The following is a 26,169-nucleotide window of genomic DNA, read 5'->3' on the forward strand; positions in this document are numbered from 1 at the left end:
ATTTGAAAAGGTAACCAGTGAAAGTATCAAGTTGCGAGGAAGGTGATTTGCCGCGGCCACTTTCTGCTCTTGCATGTACCCATCTCTGGAGTTCCTTTTTGGATGGAGTTCTGTGCCTATTCAAGTCAAAACCTGGCCTTAAATGGCTACAATGTGTACTCCTCAGTGTGTCTGCATAGTTCCCCTTTAGAATAATGAGTTTAGCATTTGCTTGTTGAAAGGAGCCTATGCCCTAAGCAACTTCTGGTAATCAGGAAACAGGATTGAAATTGATAGCACATCCTTCCATTCTTATCCTTTAGGACAGAGAAGACTGTCTTTAGTGGGTAATTATTTAGTAATTCGCTGTTGTTGTTGTTTTTTAATTCAACACTAATATATTGATTATACTAGTCCGGACTTTTGAAATGTTTTGAATCTGTGTACAAATATGTTACACTTAGGTAAAGATACTGATAAGAATCTTGGGACCATAGGCTTTTGGAAACAGAAATGCTAACTCATCCTAAAGGTTATTGTTCTTAAACAGCAATGTGTTTATATCCTTGTTAATGTTTCACTGTGGGTATGTTATGCTTTTTTTTTTTTAAGTAAGCAGCATATTAATTCAGTTACATGTTTAATGTTTCCATTTAGTATATTTGTCACCACTTGTTAGTGAACCATTGTATTTTGAGAGAACTCTTCTACAGTATATGAAAACTGGAGGCAAAAGGGAAATCTTTTTAAAATTATCTCCTTAGGAGGTCATTAATCCCATTATCATAATAATTTATCAGGCCTAAGGTTCACATTGAGATAAATGACATAACAAAAATGTAATTTGAAACAAGTACAATAGTATCTTAATGGTATCATTGCATTAACCTGAAAATTAAATTTTTTCTTTTTCTTCCTCTTGGGAAGTTCTTAAATTATTTTGTTTAAAATATTTTTAAATTAGAAGTTTAGAAGGCACTTTTATAGTTTTAAAATAGCATTAAAATCACATTTCTTCTTATGTATCAAATAATAACAGGAGAGTAATTTGTAGTGGTTGATGGCACCAGAAAGTCATAGTTTCAGTTATTTTGATATCAGCTACAAGAGAAGAAAAACTAAATCATAAACAGAATTCAGAGGAAAAGTTAAATACAAATGACTTAAATTCTAAATAAGGTAGAATGGAAATTTTTTAAATATCTTTTCAGTGATTCAAAATGTGTTTAAATCAGCTTTTAATAGTAATTATAATTAAAATAGAAACCTGAAATTTTGGAAAGATAACTTGTCCATGAATCAAAATGAAGTAATTATAAATAAAATTTAATTTTTTTGTTTCTTACTTGCTCTGAAAATTCTGGGTCATAGATACTAATAAGAATAGAAAGTCAGATTGAATGTACTTTACAAAAGGAAATGTATAGTCAATATAGTCATAGAGATACAGGGGAATACTCTCTTTTTGAACCACTTTTTTTTTTTTAAGATTTTATTTATTTATTTGACAGAGAGAGACACAGCGAGAGAGGGAACACAAGCAGGGGGAGTGGGACGGGGAGAAGCAGGCTTCCCGCGGAGCAGGGAGCCCAATACCGGGCTTGATCCCAGGACCCTGGGATCGTGACCTGAGCCTAAGGCCGACGCTTAACGACTGAGCCACCCAGGTGCCCCTTTTTGAACCACTTTTGACTCAACTTTAACATCACTTTAATTCACGTAATTCAGAATAATGTTAAAATACCAGCAAATATCTTTTCTTTGTGTTAAGGTCTTTACATAGGTAATTGCCTTTTTTAATTAATAGGTTTACTTTGATAAACTCAGAGGCATGAAATTTTCCCCTCAAGAATGATATTTTGGTAAGGTTTCTTCCCCTTGTGTTCTACAAATATACTTAATGAAATGGCAGGCAAACGAAATTTAGAAATTATTTTTAAAATCACCAATTTTTTCTTTCTACAGCTGAAATAACACACACACACACAATTATTTTAGTCCCTTAACATATGCATTTATATAATTACTGCTTCCCTTGTATTTAATATTCCAAATCTTAAAAGTGGTATGTCAAAATTACATTTTGTAATTTTGTAACAATGTTACAAAAAAGCATTCTATGTTTCTCTACTAAACTAAGAATCTTGTTGGTTCCTAGAAAATTCATTTAATAAATGTTAATTACCTATTATATAATAAGCACTGCTAGGTACTGAGAATGCAGCAATAAGCAAAGACCCTACCTCATGAAGTATACAGTCTAATGGGGATTATTTAAAGATATGGAAAAGGTTACCTGAAGGGGCACCTGGGTGGCTCAGTAGGTTAGGCATTCAACTCTTGATCTCAGTTCAGGTCTTGATCTCAGGGTCGTGAGTTCAAGCCCCTACTTTAAAAAAAAAAAAAAGTTATCTGAATACTGCTTGTTGCTGATAAATAATATAGGCTTTGATGAGCCCCAAATTATAATTAATTGGCACTACTAGTAACTGTATTCTTCATTGGGTACAAAAAAAAAAAGTATGAAGTGTCAGGCTTTGCTCTGAAACTGGTGAATTTAGTATAGTGACACCTTAAGGCCTCCAGAAGGTACTGTTCAGATTGGACAGCTAGTAGCTCCAGCATGATCCCTGCTTACCACTTTAATGTCTAGCCTTGGTGTTTCATACTCCCTTAAGCTTCATGTAGCTAGGGCTGCACAGATAGATATATCCCTGGTATGACAAGTTAGTAGCTTTTACTTGGGTTTTGCCTTAAAGTTTGGTAGGAATAGTGACAAGTTGATACAATGTTCTGTTTTTAAAATATTCCCAGGTTATAGTTATATTCTTTATTTTTCTCTTTAATTCTATAATTTCTTTCTTTGCCTTTCACATTAACTTCTAATTTGAGTTCAGAATGTTTCACAAGATGATCTCTATAATTGATCTAATAAATATTAGAGAGAGAGAAGTTTTAGAATAAAAGAAATGCCAAATGGCCCTAAAAGAGCTCAAATTCCTGTATTAAGCCTATTCCTTTGGCTTTAGCCTCCAATCCACCCATCTCCTGATAATTAGTATTTTGATATATACTTGCCATTCTAGGTGTTCATAAAGCCAGTTACTAAGTAGTTCAACTTGATATTTTGAAATGAATTTAAAGCCCCACTCATGTAATTTTTTATCAGATATGGTATAACATTGTTCAGTACAATGGAGACTCCTCTCAGGAGTTTTCAGGGAGTGAGAATGTTGATGCGCTTAATGTCTAAGTCTACAACTTCATTCTAATAAATTTCCACTTTATTATATTTTTACTTGACCATATAATCTCATTCATATGTGGAATTTAAGAAACAAAATGAACGAGCAAAGGCAAAAAGAGAGAGAGAGACTAATCAAGAAACACTTTAAAACTATAGAGAACAAACTGAGCGTCACCAGAGAGCAGGGAGGGATGGGTTAAAGAGGGGATGGGGATTAAAGAGTACACTTATTATGATCGAAATAAAATAAAATAAAATGACTTAAAAAATGTAAAAAACACTTTTACTTGAACTGTTTTTTTTTTTTCAGAAACCAAAACTTACAAATGTAGTCTTTTAAATTTTAAGCACGCTAGCTCCATAAACTTAAAAAAAAAAATCATTTAAAAGTATTGGGGAAGGGGTTGACAAATATAGATATTTTTACCTGAATATTTGATTAAAAACAAAACATTAGACTAGTAAAGTTTTTTCTCTCAGAATTTGTCAAACAGTAGCTGACCAACTAAACATATGTTGCACCTCTTGTTACTTGATGCTCATGGTTCTTTGCATGTGTCTTTTAAACTAGAGCTTTAACTTCCTCTTGTGCATGGTTTGTGCAAATTGCAGTTTATTAACTTGTCTTTGTCTTTGATGCTTGCAACCTAATCCATCACAGCTACACTGCCTCGAAAAGAAAGTGCTGTCAAACAGGAAACAGAGAGTGAGTATGCTTAGTGTATTAGTAGGTATTCTCGATGCATGTTTGTTTAATGTCTAGAAATTAGTTTTTGTCTTGAAAAAAGTTACACCAAAAATATTGATTGCTCTGAGTTGCCAGGTTCGATGAAGAAAACCAACATCATGGTTGTGGTATGACTACATTCAAGAAATGTAATTCAAAATCTATGGTGGGTAGTCAGAAATTTATGAAAAGGCTTAACCATTAAACTTCTTTTCAGGCTGTGTTTAGAAATTATAAAAATTCTTTAAAAAAAAGAAATTATGAAAATTCTTATAGATATGGTCAGATTTTGCATAATGAAACCAAAGTTTGTCTTTAATTGTCCTTATTATGTCTTCATCTGTCCCTTCTGACCATCAGCAAATAATATAGGTTAATTCCGAAATATTTTAGAAGATTAAAAAAATTATTTATTGTTTATATTTAATTCTGAATAAAAATGTTACATTTTCTTGTAAAAATGAAAGCCTTTAATTCCTTGATAGATGTAGAATATTGTCCAGCCACATTGTTCTCATTTCTCCTCAAAGATGTCCCATATTATGTAGTTCATGATGTATATATTATATTTTAGTTGTATTTTAAGTATAACAAGTTTTCAGGGTGGTTTTTTCCTCTTCATTTTGTATAGTTTTTAAAGAGCTGTAGTTAATCACTTATTGTAAAAGCAGAGTTTCTGGGTTCAGGAATGTTTTAAGTTGAATCATATGTAATTGACTTTTTGTAGGGCAAGAATGATCGAGTATTGGCAGATTCGTATGGTTCACCCCAATATTTTCATTTAATGTGGAGGCTAGTAATATTGGGATATGGCCGCTTTCTTCAGAAACAAAAAAAGTCATTAAAAAATAAGAATAAATAAGTCATGTTAGCTAGTACATTAAGGAGTCATTGGCCTTCATCCATATTTATGTCTTTTGAGTAGGAAGGAAATCTTCATCTACTTTAGTCTAGAAATATGGCAACGTTGGTGGTATTGGGCAGGGTATAGATTATGTGATCTTTAAGACCCCTTTCAGTCCTATTCTGTAGATTGTAGTTTCACTACTCTTTGTAATATGCTCAAGAATAGGACACAAATGTTAATGAGAGAGCAGAACACTCTACAGCCCGCCCCATGCGGTAGACTTGGGCGATAAGAGCACTGAAGACAAAGACAGTAGAAGACAGCCCTCATTTACGCTATGGGTCTTTTATTCATGAAGGTCACAACTGTCAAAGTTTTATTATTTCTTAGGTCTTCATGGAAGTTCTGGGAAATTAACTGGATCTACTTCTAGTCTAAATAAACTCAGCGTTCAGAGTTCAGGGAATCGCAGATCCCAGTCATCTTCTTTGTTGGATATGGGAAACATGTCTGCCTCTGATCTCGATGTTGCCGACAGGACCAAATTTGATAAGGTAAAATAATATAACAAGTATGTCTTAAACATTAACATTAGTTTTCTAATAGCAGTTTATTACTGCTTTAAGTGTGTTCAAGGATTTAGGCTATGTTGGCTCTCTAAATTAACCATATCTTTTGAATTCTGAATTTGTAAAAAATACTAGTCAAATGGCAACTGAAATGTGTATTATCAATTCATTGACATAACAGCTTAATTAAAATTTATTATAAATCATTAAGAGCTTGTATCTCTTTGAGCCAATTACAAAGTAAAGAGGAAATAACAGCTTTTATGAAGCTAAACTGTTGTCTGCGATGCATTAAGTTTAAAAAGTTTGTCTCTGTGTTCCTCTTTCCAGATTTCAAGTGAATAATTATTGTGAGTTTTATTTTAGGTATGTCTGGCCCTGTTAAGCCTTGATACTTCTGCATCGTCCTATCAATCTTGGAATAGTTTCTTTTGGGATTCTGTTGAGATTATACATAAAGCATCTATGATCCCTACAGAAAAGTGAATTAAATGTAGAAGATTTTTTTAGCATTTGGTGCAGTTCATTTTTGTTTTCTTCAGATCTTTGAACAGGTACTAAGTGAACTAGAGCCCTTGTGTCTGGCAGAACAGGACTTCATAAGTAAATTTTTCAAACTGCAGCAACATCAAAGTATGCCTGGAACCATGGTATGGCTCATATTTATTTATTGGCTAACATTGATAATCTGTAGGATAATTAGCCTAATTAATTGTCACACTTTCAGTATCAGAACAGAAAAAGAAAAAATTTATGATGTAAGGATTTTTTTCAGTAATTTTTGTCATACCACAAGATAATAAAAACAGTGATAGTTGGAGTTGGAGCATCTTATTTAATATTCCAGATTGTCTTTGACCTAAATATCCTCTAACTTAGTGAGGGGGAAATGTCTGAATTTACTTTGTAAAAAATATTATTAAAAAATAAATTTTAGCATTTTAGTAATCACCAAGAAAAAATACAATTTTCAAAAGAAAAAAATATTTGCGTGTGTATACCATGGTCTAGCAAAAAAAAAAAAAAAAGAAGAAAGAAAGAAACAAGCCCCAAATCTGAACCTTGCCTATGCCTTTGTTACTAACTAGCTCTGAGACCTTAAACCAAGTATTTAATCCCCAGTTTTCCTTATCTGTACATTGAATATAGTAATACCTGTTCAGCATGCCTCTCAGGTGGCATAAATGTAAGAAAATAAAATGAGAGGCTGCTGCAATATTTTGAAAAAGTTAAAAGCACAATGCAAATAAAATGATTTTTTTTTTAAGATTTTATTCATTTATTTGACAGAGAGAGATACAGCGAGAGAGGGGAACACAAGCAGGGGGAATGGGAGAGGGAGAAGCAGGCTTCCTGCTGAGCAGAGAGCCCGATGTGGGGTTCGATCCCAGGACCTTGGGACCCAAGCCAAAGGTAGATGCTTAACAACTGAGCCACCCAGGCGCCCCCAAATAAAATGATTTTTAAATTAAGGTCATCTTGGGCGCCTGGCTGGCTCAGCTGGTAGAGTATGTGTCTCTTGATCTCAGGGCCATGAGTTTGAACCCCATGTTGGGCGTCAAGCTTACTTGAAAAAAAATAAGGTCATCTTAAAAAACAGAACCAACATATAAAAAGCAATCATAAAATGAATTTGTTGTTATAAGTGATGGTGATAGTAAATTTGCTTATTTGTTAGCCTTTCTAAGAATTTTTAATAGCGTTTTTTAAATGCCAGAGTTTTATTTAAACATTGATGAAATTTCTTTAATTTTTAAAATTCTCTCTTAAAAGTCGTTTCTGGTTTTTTGAGCTGCCCTCCCCCATTCTCACACCCCCTCTGAGCCTCCTGTACCTTCTGTGTCCCTGCTTTCCCCTCATGTGCATACACACAAGCACATCTTCTCAGCCCACAATAATTCTCAGATAAAATCTAAGAACAAAACATTTCATAACCATTCTTAAACAATATACTAAATTATGTAGTTTTATCAGTAGTACTACCTTTAAAAATCATTATTCTTCATAATGTATTCTCTGCTAGGAATTTTAAGACTGAGTAGGCTTTTGCTGTATAAACTAGTCAAATTGTTGGTCTTTTATTATGTAAAGTACCTGAATAATTTTTGCAGACTGAAGCAGAGGACCTAGATGGAGGAACATTATCCCGGCAACATAATGCTGGCGTGCCACCACCTGTCTCTTCTGAGTATGTGTTTGTTACTGTCATTGATCAGGGGTGCGGGGACTTAAAATTGAGCCTGAAGGAGTGTTGTTCAGTGAGGAGCCAGATGATTCTGGTAATGTGACAGCACTCAGAGCACTGACCTGTGTGCCCAGTGTCTTCTCAAACATCTTACTGAGTTAAAATTGGTCCTATTGTCTGACCCTTCTGCTCTTTTTGGCTCTAGTAATCACAGAAAGATGCAATCAGTTTTAATGTTTGCTGGTAAGAAGTAGCATTTGAATTGCAGGGTATTTCTCAGAAATTACAAAAGCACATTTCAGGATCCAGCTTTACAAATGACATGAAGTTGTACTTTGAGTAATAAAACTTAACTTCAGAAAATATTTTTATGTTGGAAAAAAATATTTTTATGTTGAAAACTGCTGTGAAATAATTAGGTCATCATATTTGGACATTTTTCATTGAAATGTAAAATTTTAGTCATTTTGTATATTTGCAGTGGATTAAAGTTAAAGATCAAGACAGGAAACTTGTAATAAATTCCTATATTTTTTATGTTTTCTGAACAGGAAAGATATGATTCGTCAGATGATGATTAAAATATTTCGCTGCATTGAGCCAGAACTGAACAACCTAATTGCATTAGGAGACAAAATTGATAGTTTTAACTCCCTCTACATGCTTGTCAAAATGAGTCATCATGTGTGGACCGCCCAGAATGTGGACCCTGCTTCTTTTCTGAGTACTACATTAGGAAATGTTTTGGTGACTGTCAAAAGGAACTTTGACAAATGCATTGTAAGTTGTTGGTTTTTTTTTTTTTAATAACTTAGAATTCTAATCATTGCAAAAAATAGGTAAATGTATTTAAATCAAGAGGTTTCCAGTTTTCCCTTGAGTGATCTACTATTCACATCCCTCAAAGCCCCGAAGCAGTGTTGGCTTCAATTTATAGGCACAGAGTTCGCTGGATGCTACTATGCCAGCTAGTTTCCCTTCTATACTGCGTGTGAATCTTGGCAAGTTCTGGAGTAAATGCCATACAGGCGGCAGCTGCTTGAGAGATCCACTAGGTAACTGAAATCTCAGTTAACTGATGAGTGACCATAGATCGCATAAAACAATTGAAACTGTCATTTGGATTTATTGTTGTTCTTTTTAAAATATGTTCTGATAAGAAAATTAATAATTGGATTAGTTTAATTGATTCTTTAAATTACTTAATTAGGTTTATTAGTTTACTAGTTTAACAGCTTTAATTAATTCTTTGGGGCACCTGGGTGACACAGTTGGTTAAGTGTCTGACTCTTGGTTTCCGCTCAGGTTATGATCTTAGGATCCTGAGATGGAGCCCCACATCGGGCTCTGTGTTCAGTGAGAGCCTGTTTGTCCCTCTTCCTCCCCCGGTGCGCCCCCCAAATAAATAAATGAATAAATAATTGAATAAATAATTGAATAAATAAATGAATTAATAAAATATGTCCTGTTAAAAAATTCTTTAAAAAAAAATAGAGAATATATTATTCTTATGTTAACTTCCAGCAGTCATTATGTTCTTCCTTCTAATAGGAAAGAAAAATCATTAACAATTGTATTTTCGTCTGCTAGGTTTTGGTAAGCTTGTCGGTATGAATTGGGCTGGGCCAGGTTCTAAAACAAAAGCTTCATTTTATTAATGTAGTTAGCATGTCTACCATTTGAATATTTCTACTATGTAACGTCTAAGTTATAACCAGCTCTTGAATATCCATAAAATAATAGGAGATAAAAATATTAAGGGCAATTAAAATCCACATCATTTTTGTACTTGTGAAAAATAATATTTATTGAGTTTTTAAAGTATAAAGGCAATCTACGTTCACTATAGAAACTTAAATGTCGCCTCAACAGGCTTGTTAATCCTCTTTCCTTGCCACATAACTTCACTTGGTATTTGAAATACTATGAAATTTGACCGCTTAAGGCTTACCCTCCTCCCTTCCCACCTTCTGCAGTGACGCTAAACCTAGAGGGTCTGACTGCAAGCTGAGAGCCAAAGAGAAAAGTAAGAGCTGCCACCAGCTAAGATAATGGGTCCTGTATGACATAGCAGGAACACTAAATCATGAGGACACTACATTTCTAGACTATGAAGGCTTTGTTGCTTTTATCAGTAAAATATAACTCTATGTAACACCTGTTAATCCAACAGAGCATAATTGTTAAAAGCATAGGATGTAGTGTCAGATAAATATAGATGTGGGTTCAGATGGAGTGCTTAGCACACTGCCTTGCACAGAAAAAAGCCTTAGTAACTGATGGCTCATAATGGTGGTAGTAATTAATAATAGTTCATTAAACAATGTTCATGTTATTCTCAAGACAGAACAGTGGAAAAAGAAAGTAAAATGAACTTAGACAAAGGTATAAACTCAGTATTTTCTCATAAAATTGCATATATTTCTGAAGGCTCTATCTTTTGTCACTAAAGGGACATCCCTCTGTATCTTATTTTAACTGATGTCTTCTCACAGTGTCTGGTGGATAGTGTGTACTCAGTACGTGTTATGTTTTGGTATTTGGGACAAGATTAGGACCTAACACATACCTTGAAAAGGTAATAAATGGGCCTGTTTGTATTGAGCCAAAAGCATGAATGTCAGATGGCTGCAGAAAATGGAACAGATAGCACCTGAGTTTGGCTCTTTCAGCTGGTGGCCAAGCTCAGAGTATCTGCTGTTCTTCAAAGAACGGGACTAAGAAAGCTAGCCTAGCCTGAGCTAGAGCTGAAGTTAGAAAGTAAGTGACATACCAGGTACTACCACGCTGGGCTCTGCAGTCCCATACATTTCTTATCTGCACCTAATTTACTTTTCAGGACTCTTTACACTATAGTGATAAGGATTTGCGCTCTTAAACCTTTGAGAATGATATGATTTGGGTAAAATGCCATGGACAGAGGATGGATAAGTAATATAGTGGTGTGTGCCTCGCATCAAAGTTGTAGTTTTAGTCATTGAATAACCTCTATGTCAAGCAATCAGCTGCAAATAATGTATACATTGAGCTTGAGAAAAAGTTTATTTCTATAAGATTTAATTCATTGATGGCTTTTTTTTTTTGAGAGAGAGAGTGCACATGCACACATGCGTGTGAGCTGCGGGGGAAGGGGCAGAGGGAGAGGAAGAGAATCTTAGGCTCCACACCCAGCACGGAGCCAATGCAGGGCTCAATCTCACAACCCTGAGATCATGACCTGAGCGGAAACCAAGAATCTGATGTTTAACCGACTGAGCCACCCAGGCGCCCCCTAATGGCTCTTTTCTTAAATGAATGCATTGTTTCTGTTCTACCAGTTACAACGCCAGAAAAGACAACTGTCATTTAAAATATGTCCTGTTGGGACGCCTGGGTGGCTCAGTCGGTTAAGCGGCTGCCTTCGGTCCAGGTCATGATCCCAGGGTCTGGGAATCGAGTCCCACATCGGGCTCCTTGCTCAGCAAGGAGCCTGCTTCTCCCTCTCTCTCCCTCTGCTTGTGCTCTCTCTGTCAAATAAATAAAAAATCTTTAAAATAGGGCGCCTGGGTGGCTCAGTTGGTTAAGCGACTGCCTTCGGCTCAGGTCATGATCCTGGAGTCCCGGGATCTAGTCCCACATCGGGCTCCCTGCTCGGCGGGGAGTCTGCTTCTCCCTCTGACCCTCTTCCCTCTCGTGCTTTCTCTCTCTCATTCTCTCTCTCTCTGAAATAAATAAATAAAATTTAAAAAAATCTTTAAAATAAATAAATAAATAAAATATGTCCTGTTAATGTTTAAGTATATTCAGGCTATAATTATATCCTGTGCCTTTATGTGCCACACTGAACAGAAATCTTCATGCAACTTAATAACCACTGTAGACCAGCATTCATAAATTAGTGCTTACTGTGTACCAGACACAGGTCTAAGCACCTTGCACACATTATCTCATCTAATCTTCACGACCTCCTCCTGCCTCCATAAGGTAGACTCTCTGAGAGATTATGTTACTTTGCTCGGGTCGACAGTAAAAAGTGACGGAATTAGTATTCATACCCGGAGAGTCTGGTTCCAACACCTGCAGCCTTACACTCCCCTCTCTACTGCATCCATTTTTACTTTTCACAATGATCAATACCGATGAAGTGAAATACAAGGATACCTCCGAGTTACTGCAGGCTCGGTTGGTCCAGGCTCCTGCAATAAAGCGAGTGTCACAATAAAGTGAGTTATTGAAATAAAGTGAATTCAGATGAATTTTTTGGTTTCCCAGTACGTATAAAAGTTATGTCTATGTTATCCTGTAGTCTTTTAGTGTTCAGTAGCATTATATTTAAAAAACAATGTCCATAACTTAATTTAAAAATACTATTGCTAAGAAATGCTAACCATCATCTGTGCTTTCAGTGAGTTCTAATCTTTTTGCTGATGGAGGGTCTTGACTCCATGTTTATGGCTGCTGATGATCAGGGTGGTGGTTGCTGAAGGTTGGGGTGGCTGTGGCCGTTTCTTAAAATAATACAACAGTGAAGTTTTCCCCATTAATCAACTCTCCTTTTCACAGTTTCTCTATTTGATACTACTGTGAAAGAAGTGGAACTTCTTTCACAAAATCGGAGACAGTCCTCTCAAACCCTGCTGCTGCTTTGTCAACTGAGTTTATGTAATAGTCTCGATCTGTTGTCATTTCAACAGTCTTCACAGCATCTTCACCAGGCGTCAGTTCCATCTCAAGAAACCACCTTCCTGACTCATCCATAAGAAGCAACTCCTCATCTATTAAAGTTTTATCATGAGATTGTAGCAGTTCAGTCACATCTTCAGGCTCCATTCCTAATTCTAGTTCTTTCACCATTTCTACCATATCCGCATGTGCTACAGTTACTTCCTCCACTGAAGTCTTGAACGCCTCAAAGTCCTCCATGAGGGTTAGAATCCTGTTCATGGCTTACTTTTGTCCTCTTCCCATGAAGCACAAGTGTTCCTAATGGCATCTAGAATGATGAATCCTTTCCAGAAGGTTTTCACTTTCTTTTGCCCAGATACATCAGAGGAATCACTATTTATGGCAGCTTAGCCTTACAAAATATTTTTCTTAAATAATAAGACCTGAAAGTTGAAATGACTCCTCGGCCCATGGGCTACAGGATGGATGTTGTGTTAGCAAACACGTAAACAGCATTGATCTCATTGTCCATCTCCATCAGAGCTCTTATGTGACTAGGTGCATTGTCAATGAGCAGTCATATTTTGAAAGAAATCTCTTCTTTTTCGGAATAGTAGGTCTCAACCGTGGGCTTAAAATAGTCAATAAATCGTGTTGTAAACAGATGAGCTGTCATCCAGATTTTGTTCTATTTATAGAGCACAGGCAGAGTAAATTTAGCATAATTCTTAAAAGCCCTAGGATTTTTGGGATGGTAAATGAACATTGGCTTCAACTTAAAGTCACCAGATGCATTAGCCCATAACAAGTGAGTCAGTCTGTCCCCTGAGGCTTTGAAGCCAGGCATTGCTATCTCTCTAGCTAGGAAAGCCCTAGATGGCATCTTCTTCCAATAGAAGGCTGTTTTGTCTACACTGAAAATCTGTTGTTTAGTGTGGTCACCTTTATGAATGATCTTAGCTGGATCTTCTGGGGAACTCGCTGCAGCTTCTCCGTCAGCACTTGCTGCTTCCCCTTGCACTTTATGTTATGGAGATGGCTTCTTTCCTTAAACCTCATGAACCAACAGAGGTTGGTAGCTTCACACTTGTCTTCTGTGGCTTCCTCACCTCTCTCAGCCTTCACAGAGTAAGAGTCAGGGCCTTGCTCTGGATTAGGCTTTGGCTTAAGGGAATGTTGTGGCTGGGTTGATCTTCTATCCTGACCACTAAAACGTTCTCCATATCAACAAGAAGGCTATTCTGCTTTCTTACAGTTTGTGTGTTCACTGGAGTGGCACTTTTAATTTCCTTAAAAAAAAACTTTTCCTGTGCATTCACAACGTGACTGTTTAGCACAGGAGGCCTAGCTTTCGGCCTGTCAGCTTTTGACATGCCTTCCTCACTAAACTTGATCATTTTTAGCTATTGATTTAAAGTGAGAGACATGAGACCCTTCCTTTCACTTGAACACTTAATTGGCCACATGTCAATATTGTGTCTCAGAGAATAAAACTGTGTCTGGACTTAAGAAGAGGGAGAGAGATGGGGGAATGGCTGCTTGATGGAACAGTCGGAACACATACATTTATTGATTAAGTTTGCCATCTTATATGGGCATGGTTTGTGGCACCCCAAATGAAAGATCACTGATCATAGATCACCATAATAAATATAAGAATACTGAAAAAGTTTGAAATATTGCCAAACAGTTACCACAGTGTGACACAGGCGTGAAATGAGCAAATGCTGTTGGAAAAATAGTACTGACAGACTTCCCAATACAGGGTTGCCACAGACCTTCAATTTGTTAAAAAAAAAAAAAAAAGGCAGTATCTGTGAAGTGCAATAAAGCAAAGTGCAATAAAATGGGTATGCTGTAGCATTAAAGACAGTATCAAGTGGTTGACAGTATTCCACAGGACTTTCTAATAATAATGCCTATAGCCTACAAAGAATACTTTTCTAAGCCACATGTCCTAGGATTTTCAAGTTATGCCCCTAAAAGCATTTATAAAATTTTAGGTAGAAGTAAAAATGTCTAACAGTATTTGGCAGTGTAATTCTTACCTAGATGCTCGAGAAGTACGCAGAACCATAATTGAATTCATGGATCTTTTTGAACCCAAATATCTAGGTTTTGTCTATATGAGACATCCCTTTTGTACTTTGTCGCCATCATACACAAGCACTTTGCTGAAATAAATAGAGAAAAAATAAGTAACTAATAGATAGATACATGGCAAACTTATGTAGTGTAAATCCATTGTAGAAATGCCTGTTCTCCTTCTCTGTTCTCATATCCACAAATTAAAAGAACTGGTCTATCCAAACACAAATTTTACGCTAATGAGAACTGGAAATGACTATGATTCTCAAACTTGGCCACATGGCCACCAACTAGAAATAACCTAGAGAAATCCTGTGCCTGCCCTGGTATCTACTCTGCCCCAAAATGAGCAATCGCCTTATACTTATCTTTCATGAATGATAGAATTGTTTAGTGCTTGTTTTCACTTTGAACAAAAACTTGAGCTTCACAAAGTTTGATTGTATCTTGTTTTAAATAATATGTACTTTTTAAACTATAAAAGTAGTGTTTCTTGGTTATCCCTGTTGTATTAATCTGTAATTAGTAAACATCCAAAATGTTCTAGATACTAAATTATGTCTTTCCCCTATGATATATACATTTGCTTATGATTATATGTTGTTTCTAACGTGCTTGGCTATTTCTCTCCCTTGCTTTCTGCCTAACTGTAGAGTAACCAAATAAGGCAAATGGAAGAAGTAAAAATCTCAAAGAAGAGTAAAGTAGGAATTCTTCCATTTGTTGCTGAATTTGAAGAATTTGCTGGACTCGCAGAATCGATCTTTAAAAACGCTGAACGTCGTGGAGATCTAGATAAAGCATATACTAAACTTATCAGAGGAGTATTTGTTAATGGTAAGCTTTGTTATGTACTAAAGAATTTTTTGGTTCCATGTTTTCACTATTTATGGTCACTTAAGTTGGGGGATAGATATGTTCATTATTTTCCATATTCTATAGTCTTATTTAAGTTTTCTGAAAGGTATTTCTTAAACCTGAAAAAATAAGCAGTATGTAAAACCCATTCATATTCATCAGGAACCGCTTCTGTTTTAGTTCATATGGGATTATCGCTATGCAAAATTGGAATTCCTTTTTTAATCACAAAAAAAACAACCTTTTTAAAAAATTTTAAAATGGGATTTTACATTTGCATTTTAGCAAGAGTCTTTGGGAGATGATAGGCAGTATAACATTAAGCAAATCAATTTACCTCTTAGGCCTCGGTTTTCATATCTGTCACATAAGGTAGAATAATGCTAAACTGCTGTCTTCCTGTGGCAGATCCCACAATTAAGTTACAGAAACTGTATGATGTGACATTTAGTTTGAAATAAATGATCTGCTTGCATATATTCAGGAATTTTAAAAGCTGAAACAATTGACAGGAAGTAGAATCATCTAACCAATTACATATGACATTTTTGGTGGAAGCATGTCTAGGGGAAAGATAGATAAATTACATGATTGAATGTTTGTATGGTAGATATTTCTTTTAAAATTCCAAGTAACCTTGGGGCGCCTGGGTGGCTCAGTTGTTTAAGCATCCAATACTTGATCTCAGCTCAGCTCAGGTCTTTATCTCAAGGTCATGAGCTCAAACCCCAGGTTGGGCTCCACTCTGGGTATGGAGCCTAGGTAAAAAAAAAAAAAAAAAAAAAAAAAATTGAAATTCAAAATAGCTTTGCTTTGTCTGACTGTAAGGTAATATATGCTCATTATACACCTCCAAAAATCAAAAAACACATTTTAAAAATAGAGAAAAAAATAAAAATAATTTGTAATTTCATCAGGAAAGATAACATTTAATTTTTATCCGTCCAAATTTTTCAATATTTCTCCTTCATATATATGTGCATATTGTGTGTGTATGTGTGTGTATGTTCTTGAATGTAAAAGTTTTTATCATACCTTACACTCTGTTTTGGAACATGCTACTCTATAAATTTTAAGGCCTCTTTTTGTCAATTTATATTGTAACTAATCATTTTTAATGATTGCATAGTATTCCATGTATCATTATTTATTAAATCTCCTATTAATAGGCATTTACTTTGTTTCCAGTTTTTTGCGTATATTTTTGTATTCTTGTCCAATAGTTTCCTTGGCGTGAATTACTGGAAGTGGAATTACCAGGTCAAAAGGTTTACATAGATCTCAAGGCCTTTGCCAAACTGGCTCACAGAAAGGTCATACCAGTTTAGTGTTCTGAGCAGTTGGTGAAAGTTTTCATCACGTCTCATTAATGCTGAATATGAGTCTTTTTTTTTTAAAGATTTCATTTATTTATTTATTTGACAGAGAGAGAGAGACGCAGCGAGAGGGAACACAAGCAGGGGGAGTGGGAGAGGGAGAAGCAGGCTTCCCGCAGAGCAGGGAGCCCGATGCAGGACTCAATCCCAGGACGCTGGGACCATGACCTGAGCCGAAGGCAGACGCTTAACCAACTGAGCCACCCAGGCGCCCCTGAATATCAGTCTTTTTATTCTTTGTCAACTTAATAGACTTAAATTGATTTTGTTTATGGTATTTTTTTTTACTATGCAAGAGCTTTGAAATTCCATGTCAGATTTATCCATCTCTCCCTTTATGATTTTTGGACCATCTGTAAAAAAGTCATGCTATCACAAAATTAATTTTTTAAAGATTTTATTTATTTATTTATTTATTTATTTATTTGACACAGAGAGAGAGAGAGCACAAACAGGGGGAGCTGGAGGCAGAGGGAGAAGCAGGCTCCCCGCTGAGCAGGGAGCCCGATGGGAGACTTGATTTCAGTTCCCTGGGATCATGACCTGAGCTGAAGGCAGACGCTTAACCGACTAAGCCACCAGGGCGCCCCAAAATTATTTTTTTAATTAGCTTTATTTTCCTTAGTACTTGTGATTATATTTGCCTGTTTGCTTTTTACATTTTTAAGTACTTGAGCGATTTAGAATTTGTTTGGCTGAAAATGGGAAATAGGAATCCAGATTTATTAGTGTATTCAAAAGGACCAGCTGGTTGTCCTAACACATTTTGAATAATTCATCATTTCCCCCACTGATTTGAAAAGCCACCTTTATTATATACTACATTTCCATATATATATATGTATATATGACTATTTTAGAGTGATTTTTTTATTAGGGCTAGGTGGATATGAAGAACCTTCAGAATATCTTAAGTCCAGAAATGTGCTTACTTCTTAAACTTACAAATGAAAAAAATCACATAAATATTTTTATAGCTAAATATGGTAATACTCATGTCAGGATGTTAGTATGTTTTTTCTTTTTTTATTTTAGTGGAGAAAGTAGCAAACGAAAGCCAGAAGACCCCCAGGGATGTAGTTATGATGGAAAATTTTCACCATATTTTTGCAACACTTTCTCGTTTGAAAATCTCATGTCTAGAAGCTGAAAAAAAAGAAGCCAAACAAAAATACACAGATCACCTTCAGTCTTATGTCATTTACTCTTTAGGGCAACCTCTTGAAAAACTAAATGTAAGTATATATTCATTCAGTATTATTTTCCTGATTTTGAATCTCTATACATATATTTATATATGAAAAACATAAGACATTCATCCTAATTTTGCTCATGCATTGATGCAAAGGATAATGAAGGAGGGACCCAGTTATCAAAGGTTCCGGTGTACTAAGATACTGCTAGGTGCTCTGTATGTTCTTATTTTAATTGCTGTAAACAATGATGTGGGGTAAGGTAATGTTAACCCATTTTACAGATGAAGAAACTGAAAGTAAATAAACTTGCTTGAAGTTACAGTAACTGGCAAGTAGCAAAGCTGGGGGATGAACCCTAGATTAGGCTTTTCCGTTATACCAGACTCTCTTATTTCATACCTCACAAATGGCTGATCTTTAACCTTAGCTCAGATGAAGATTTTGAAAACTTTTATCAAGATAAAAGGAAAACCAAAAATTGTGTTTTTCATTGCCTTTTTCTTTCCCTTCCTTTCCTGAACTGAGAGTCATTCCCCACAGCATATTTGATCATTAAAATTAAGAGAGGATGGTTTTGGAGCACCTGGGTGGCTCAGTTGGTTGAGCCTCTGATTCTTGGTATCAGCTCAGGTCATGATCTCAGGGGTGAGGTCAAGCCTCGCATCAGGCTCTGCACTCAGCGGGAGTCTGCTTGAGGATTCTCTCTCTCTGCCCTTCCCTCCGCTTGCATGCTGTCTAAATATATAAATATATTTTTTAAAAGATTTTATTTATTTATCTATCTGCTGTCAACAACAAATGCTTAAAATATATTTAATCAAATACAGAAACAATTCCTTCTAAAACTTAAGAACAGATACTCCTTTAGGGTAAAAGGTCTGTCTCAGACCTAAATCCTATGTGATACCTAACTGCAACATCAGTCATTCCCTGTGAAATCAAATTTAAAGCAGAAACATTGCTAGATCCTTTAATATTTAACATTGTTATGGAAGCTCTAGCCAATGCAATAAGAACTGAAACATAAATAAAAGATATAGAAAGAAGAGTTAACGGGGCACCTGAGTGGCTCAGTCAGTTAAGCATCTGACTCTTGATTTCAGCTCAAGTCATGAGCTCAGGGTCATGAGCTCAAGCACCCGCATCAGGTTCTATGCTGAGAGTAGAGCCTACTTAAGATTCTCTCTCCCTCTCCCCCTTCCCCCTCCCCACCCTGCTCACATGCACTCTCTCCCTCTCTCACTCTAAAGAAAAAGAGAGTCAAGATTATAATTACCTGAATATAATACTTTGAAATTACTGATCTATGATAATGTAGCAGGATTCAAAATAAATATATAAAAAAACAGTTTATTTCCTGTGTGTCATAATAAGCAATTAAAAGTTTATGTAGAAACAAAAATTTAAAAGCACCAGGAATAGACTTGTCAAAACAATTATTAGCAAAAACAATAATAATAATAATAATTTAATGAAGAACAAACAAATAGTAACTGCCAAGAAAATTTTAGAGAAAAATGAGAGGGGGATTGGCTTTTCAGTATTAGATCATACTGTATAGTGCTCAAATACAGGCATGCCAATAAATAAAACTACATATTTAAAAGACAAATATATTTCAAAGACTACTTGAGATGAATATTTATAACAATCCAGTAATCAGTAATATAAAATATAAAATACCTTTTTAAAATCAGTAAGAAAAGCACTAAGATCCCAATGTATAAATGGGCAAGGGTTCTGAATATACTGTGTAACATATGAAAGCAGGTTAACTTCATTTATAGCCAAAAGAATTGTGAAATAAAAAAACAAATAAATCTTTTTCACTCATCAAAATGCAATGATTTCTTTAAATTGTGATAATGCTGATGATAATATGGTAAATAGCAGTCTCATGTACTGTTGACAGAAATATAAATTGATTGAACTTTCCTGGGAAGCAATTTATGTGTATGAAGAATCTTCAGAATACTTACCATTATTCTCCTCAACTGAGGAATTGTAGTCATAGAAATTTGTGCTGAAAAGTAATCAGTAATGTGGGTAAATAGTTATGTATGAAAGATATTTATGACAATTTTGTTTATAATAAATTTCTTTTAATCTGAGTAGATTTTAACAACTTTAAAAAAAAAGTGAAAAAATATCCAATGAGGAATGAATGTATAAATTATAGTTCAGTCATTAGATGGAATATTATGCAGCCATTCAGATTTATACTTTGGAAAAAAATATAAATATTACATAGAAAATACAGCATACAATATTATAATCTCACTTATGTACTCACATCAAAAGACGAGAAGGAGGGGTACCTGGCTGGCTCAGTCGGTAGAGCATATAACTCTTGATCCCAGGGTTGTGAGTTCAAGCCCCACTTTGGGTGTAGAGACTACTTAAAAAATAGAATCTTTAAAAAAAAAAAAAGACTAGAAGGAAATCTAAAATGTTAACACTGGTTATCCTGAGTAGTGGAATAATAGCTGATTGTTATTTTATCCTTCATACTTTTATATATTTTCTAGAGTTTTACACAGTGAATAAATTTCACTGTTTTATAAAGAGAGTTTTTTTAATTTGGTAATAAAGGCAGTGCTTAGCCATTATTTCTTTTTTTTTTACATTTTTATTTTTATTTATTTTAGTTTCTTTTTTTTTCTTTTTGTAGTTTCAAGTTTTTGTTTAAATTCCAGTTAACATACATGTAATATTAGTTTCAAGTATAGAATTTAGTGATGCATTACTTACATACAACACCCAGTGTTTATCACAGCAAATGCCCTCCTTAATACCCATCACCCTTTGAGCCCATCCCCCCATCCACCTCCCTTCCAGCAACCCTCAGTGTGTTCTCTGTAGTTAAGAGTCTCTTATGGTGGGGCACCTGCACCGCTCAGTCGGTTAGGTGTCTGCTTTTGGCTCAGGTCACGATCCTGGGACACTGGGATCGAGCCCCACATTGTACCCCCTGCTCAGTGGGGAGCCTGCTTCTCGCTCTCCCTCTGCCTGCCACTCCCCCTGCTGTGTGCTCTCTCTCTTGCTCTCTGTCAAATAAATAAAATCTTTTAAAAAAAAAGTATCTTATGGTTTGCCTCTCTTTTTGCCCCCTCTGTTCATTTCTTAAATTCCACATGTGAGTGAAATTATATGGTATTTGTCTTTCTCTGACTTATTTCGCTTAGCATAATACTCTCTAGCTTCATCCACATTGTTGCAAATGGCAAGATTTCTTTTTTTGATGACTGCATAATTGTATATGTATTCCACATCTTTTTTCATTTCCTTGAAGCATTTCTTTGAAGGCGTTGAAGCTCGAGTAGCACAAGGTATAAGAGAGGAGGAAGTAAGCTATCAACTTGCATTTAACAAACAAGAACTTCGTAAAGTCATTAAAGAGTATCCTGGAAAGGAAGTGAAAAAAGGTCTAGATAACCTCTACAAGAAGGTTGATAAACATTTATGTGAAGAGGAAAACTTACTTCAGGTATGCTTCATTCTGTTAACCATCCTAGATTGCACATCTTAAAATGTTTTGCTTTTCTTCAAATGAGTCCTCTAGAAAGGCTACAGATTTTCTAATTTTAGTGCAGGAGGAAATTTCCATAAAGTGCCATAAAGTACAGACCAGACTAATGAGTTGTGAGGAAAAAAGGAATAATATTTATAATATGTTTATATGGCTATTCCTGTTCATTTTATATTTCTGCTTTGTTGTTTTGAGGCATGAGTTGTTTTCTTTTGTTTGCGGGTGGGGCAGGGTTTTTTTAGGCTTTTTGTTTTTTAGATTTGAGGGGAGTAACTAAATGGAATAGAGTATAGTACAGTGGAGTAATTTTGAACATGGGAGCCAGAGTTAGAAATGGTTTCATAATCTGGCTCAAGATTAAGCTGCATGACTTTGGGCAAGTCACTTAACCTCTCTGAGCCTCAACTTTCTTATTTGAAAAGTGGAAATAATACCTCTCTCATATAGTGGACACTACTATTATTGTATTGCCCATTTTATAGGTAAGAAAATCAGAGCTTAGAGAGGTAGAGAAACATGACCAAGATCCCACAGCGAATGGATGGTAGAGCCAGATTTAAACCCCAAATTGGGCTATTTTTCTTTATGAACCATACTGAAAGGCCCAGAGATGAGGGAGAATAATTCTGACTTCAACATCATCAAAGCCTTTATTGCATTTGTGTTTGCCTCTGAAAGTCAGATAGTTACAGATAAAGTGCGAGGAGTCGCAGGTAGAAGAAACACCATGAGCTAAAAGATGTAAAGCAAAAAGTGTAATACTGTTTAGTACGTAGACTTAAGGTGACAGGAATTTAGGATTTATGAGATTAAGGGTTTACAAGGAAAAATCCTGGAAGAATACATTCCCTTATCTGTCGGGTAGTGATGACGGTCATAGCACCCACCCTCACCAGGTAGTCATGAGACTTAAATAGAATAATACATATATAAAGTACTTTGTATTGTGCTGAGACAGAGTAAGCATCAATAAATGTCACCTGTTAGTATTAGCTAATATGTCAGTGTATATATCAGATTCTGCCTTGATAGTTATCTACATAGTAGTTTCCACTGCTAAATCATAAATCATTGAATTATATATAATCTGTCTCATTTGAGTATCCCTTACGTTATCAAGCAGTGTTTTGTATCATCAATTTTAGATAAATGTTTAAACTTTCATCTAGAATGAAATTTAAGCTGTAAGTGTTGCATTTCATCTAATTACTAGTCTTAGTTCTATGTATAATTGTGCATATTCACATCTCTATTGGATATTGTAGTAGATATAATAATAGCTAAAATGTAGTGAGTGCATACCATGTCAAACACTGTTCTAAGCACTTTATATACATGCACTCATTTAATCCTCACAAGAAACTTATGAGGAAGGTATTATTGTTACTACCCTGGTTTACAGATGAGGAACTTGAGGCCCAGAGCAGTGATGTAACATACTCAAGGTCACATATCTTGTAAGTAGAAGGAGCAAAGATGCAGGTTCTTAACCATTACACTCTGCTAAAATCTTAGACTATATCTTGACATTATTTCTACGTACTTGATTTTATATTTCCATTCATAATTTACTTTTATTTTCATTTTTATAATAGGTGGTGTGGCACTCTATGCAAGATGAATTTATACGCCAATACAAGCACTTTGAAGGTTTGATAGCTCGCTGTTATCCTGGATCTGGTGTTACAATGGAATTCACTATTCAGGACATTCTAGATTATTGTTCCAGCATTGCACAGTCCCACTAAAAAAGAAGAGATAAATGAAAGAAGTGTCTACTATTATATATATATATGTGTGTGTGTGTATATATATATATATATATATGAAAAGAAAAACAAAGATTTAGGTGCTAGGGAGCCCTTGTTGCTTTAAGTCAACAGACTGGGTAGGAGGAATAGTTATATACAACTTGCCTTATCTGTGTGATTAATAACATGAGACCTACCTGTTGCAGGTGGTCACTTGGCCAAATGTGCTAACAGAGGCATGTGAAAGGAAGAACAGCAAATTAAGTGTCCCAGAAAGTGACAAAACCATACTTTTGACAAGTTTATTTAATCCGTTGTGGTAGAAAAGGTACAACTCCAATAAATGTATCATTAAATGTTTAAAATTTTTTAAAAACTTCTGAAAGAAGAAAAGATAAATGAAAAAAGCACCCTGAGTACACCAGACATTATTCAAAATTATCAAGTAACTGTTTTGAGAACCCAGACTTAGAACATTATGTATTATTAAATGTCAGATAAATGGGTAATACCATACTACAAATATTCAAGAGCAAAAGTACCAATTTATGTAGCAGTTTTATTTGCCCAATAGGTTGTGTACTAACTTAAAACATTTCTCTCATCACAAAATGCCTTTAGCATTTTTCTATGACTGAACAGAAAGTTTTCTTTTATTGCCTACTTTCTTATATTTGTCAATGGTTGTCCTGTGTGTAAGGCATTGGGAATTCTTCAGTTTCCACTAATTCACTATTGCCTACAAATCATGGAACTACTAAAATAATTGTACAAATTTTTTTCCCCTCTAACTAATGTGTATATGGATAAGGGATCTTGTGATGATCAGTTGTAAACTTAGATTCTGAGAATTATGTGACTCTGTGTGGCAGTGAATCTGAAATAAAGAAATTTTCAAAAAAATTTTTTTCAGGAAAGTTAAAATTTGATATTCTTAGATCTGTTCTATGCTATTTTTTTATAAAGGCAAATTCTTACAAATTCAATATACAAAAATTAATTACATGTTCATTTACCACAAAACACTTAAAAGTATAATAAGAAAAATAATAGCATCAAGAATATTTAGTATTTAGGACTAAATCTCACAGAACACTGTACTATGGACTGAATTGTGCCTTCTCAAAATTCATACCTGGAACCCCTAACCACCACCCCCCCAACAGTGTGACTGTTTTAGAGAGAAGGCCTTTAAGGGGGTGATTAAGGTTAAGTGAGGTGATAAGGATAGAGCCGTGATCCAGCAGAACTGGTGCTCTTCTAAGAAGACACCAGAGCTCTTTGTCTGCCATGTGAGGACACAGCAAAAAGGCAGCCATTTGCTAACCAGAAAGAGAGCTCACTAGAATCCAACCATGTGGCACCCTGATCTTGGACTTCCAGCCTCCAAAACTGAGAAATTTCTGTTAGCTAGCCCACTCAATCTATGATATTTTATTATGGCAGCCTGAGCTAATAATATAAGATGTATAAGACCTTTAGGAAGAAAATTATAAAACTATTGAAAGATATTACAGAAAGCCTAAATAAGTGGAGGACTATTTCATGTGCCCAGATAAGAACACATAACACAGTAGAAATGACAATTATTGTCAAATTTAAAGATTCAGTATAGATTTCCAATTTCCAGTCCTATCCATAAGAAACTTAAGTCACCTCTCCATTCTAACAAGTGAAAAACTGAACAAACTGAAAAATCAACTCTTCTTAGATCTGTAAGAGCAGTGAGGTCACAGGGCAAACCACTGCCACAATCAGAGACCCAACAGGAGAATACAGAGAATCATGACTTACTGGACCGGAAACCCCCAAGCTGAAACATCCATAGGAACCAGTGTCCAGGTAGGGAAAACTGAAGTGTAATTGACAAACTGACAAATGGCTTGAGGCTGAGTGTGGGTTAAGTCTGAGAAATAACTCCTAGTCATTGGGAGTCCCTCGAATATTTGTGAGTTTTACCTCCTGTAGTTCTACCAGTGAATGTCAGAGAAAAATCCCCTGTGCTTCTGGCTGGGGGATGAAGAAAGGATCCATTTTGAAATATGGCAGAGTATTCTGCTCCTGACAAATTGTGTTCTCAGGAGAAACATATTTAACCGGAGCTTAAATGACCTAGGAGAAGGGAAGTACCCAGCTCCAGCTGGCTCTAGCCTTACACATGGAGGAAGAGAAATACCCAACTTCAGTCCATTCTATGTCATCTTTTCCCACATAAAGGGGGAAGGAGAACTGAAAAACACAGGTAAAGTTGTGCCTGGAGGTACAGGCTCAGTAAAAGACAGACCTATTCATAGGACTATAAACAGTTCCTCTCCCCCAACACCCCACCCCCACATTACTAATGGCCTATTTACAGCAGTTCTTTTTACCTAGCACATCACATCTGGCTATCAAGGAAAAAAATTACAAGACATATTAAAAGCAAAAAAACAATTTAAAGGGACAAGCATCAGAACAAGACAGATATGACAGGGTTTGGGGAATTATCAGAGCAGCAGTTTAAAATAACTATAATTAATATGGTCAGTGCTCTAATGGATAAAGTAGAACACATGCAAGAACAGATGGGCAACGTAAACAGAGACAGAAATTTTTTAAAGAAAACCCAAAGGAAATCATAGTGATCAAAGCACTGTAACAGAAATGAAGAATGCTCTTGACGAGCTTATTAGTAGATTGGACACAGCCAAGGAAGGAATCTCTGAGCTTGAGGATATCTCAAAAGAAACCTCCAAAACCAAAAAGTAAAGAGAACAAAGACTAGAAGGGGAAAACAACAACAGAATATCTAAGGCCTGCGACAACTACAAAAGGTATAACATGCATGTAATGAGAATACCAGAAGAAGGGAGGAACAGAAGAAATATTTGAAAAAAATAATGATTGAGAAATTCTCTGAGTTTGTGTCCAACACCAAACCACATATCCAGGAAGCTGTTGCAAAAAACAAGCAGAATGCCCAAAAAACTACACCTACACATATCATTTTCAAGCCTCAGAAAATGAAAGGTTAAAAAAAAATCCTGAAAGAAGCCAGAGTAAAAAAAAAGTCTTCACTTCTAGAGGAACAAGGATAAGAATTACATTTGACTTCTCAGAAACCAGGCAAGCAGAGAGTGGAGTGAAATATTTAAGGTATTAAGAGAGAAAAAAACCCACCCACCTAGAATTCT

At 35.5% G+C, this 26,169-nt stretch overlaps 1 protein-coding gene across 5 annotated transcripts in view; it reads left to right on the forward strand.

Moving 5' to 3' along the window:
* EXOC1 (exocyst complex component 1) overlaps positions 1 to 23,093 on the forward strand; it is a 66,835-nt gene extending 43,742 nt beyond the window's left edge. For 3 of the 5 annotated variants that reach the window (XM_073891712.1, XM_025887384.2, XM_073891713.1), the window contains 9 exons: positions 3,888 to 3,932; positions 5,191 to 5,354; positions 5,912 to 6,019; positions 7,481 to 7,557; positions 8,106 to 8,334; positions 14,940 to 15,123; positions 17,556 to 17,755; positions 21,009 to 21,203; positions 22,841 to 23,093. In XM_073891712.1, coding sequence (XP_073747813.1) covers positions 3,888 to 3,932; positions 5,191 to 5,354; positions 5,912 to 6,019; positions 7,481 to 7,557; positions 8,106 to 8,334; positions 14,940 to 15,123; positions 17,556 to 17,755; positions 21,009 to 21,203; positions 22,841 to 22,993 — 1,355 coding nt within the window. In that variant the 3' untranslated portion in view covers positions 22,994 to 23,093. The remainder of the gene's footprint in view (positions 1 to 3,887; positions 3,933 to 5,190; positions 5,355 to 5,911; positions 6,020 to 7,480; positions 7,558 to 8,105; positions 8,335 to 14,939; positions 15,124 to 17,555; positions 17,756 to 21,008; positions 21,204 to 22,840) is intronic. The other 2 variants (XM_073891714.1, XM_025887386.2) reach the window with 1 other exon arrangement.
* Positions 23,094 to 26,169: the final 3,076 nt, after the last annotated feature.

Source organism: Callorhinus ursinus, unplaced genomic scaffold, assembly GCF_003265705.2.
Source record: "Callorhinus ursinus isolate GAN/ISIS: 27379988/994484 unplaced genomic scaffold, GSC_fseal_2.0 scaffold4, whole genome shotgun sequence".
Classification (NCBI taxonomy): Eukaryota; Metazoa; Chordata; class Mammalia; order Carnivora; family Otariidae; genus Callorhinus; species Callorhinus ursinus.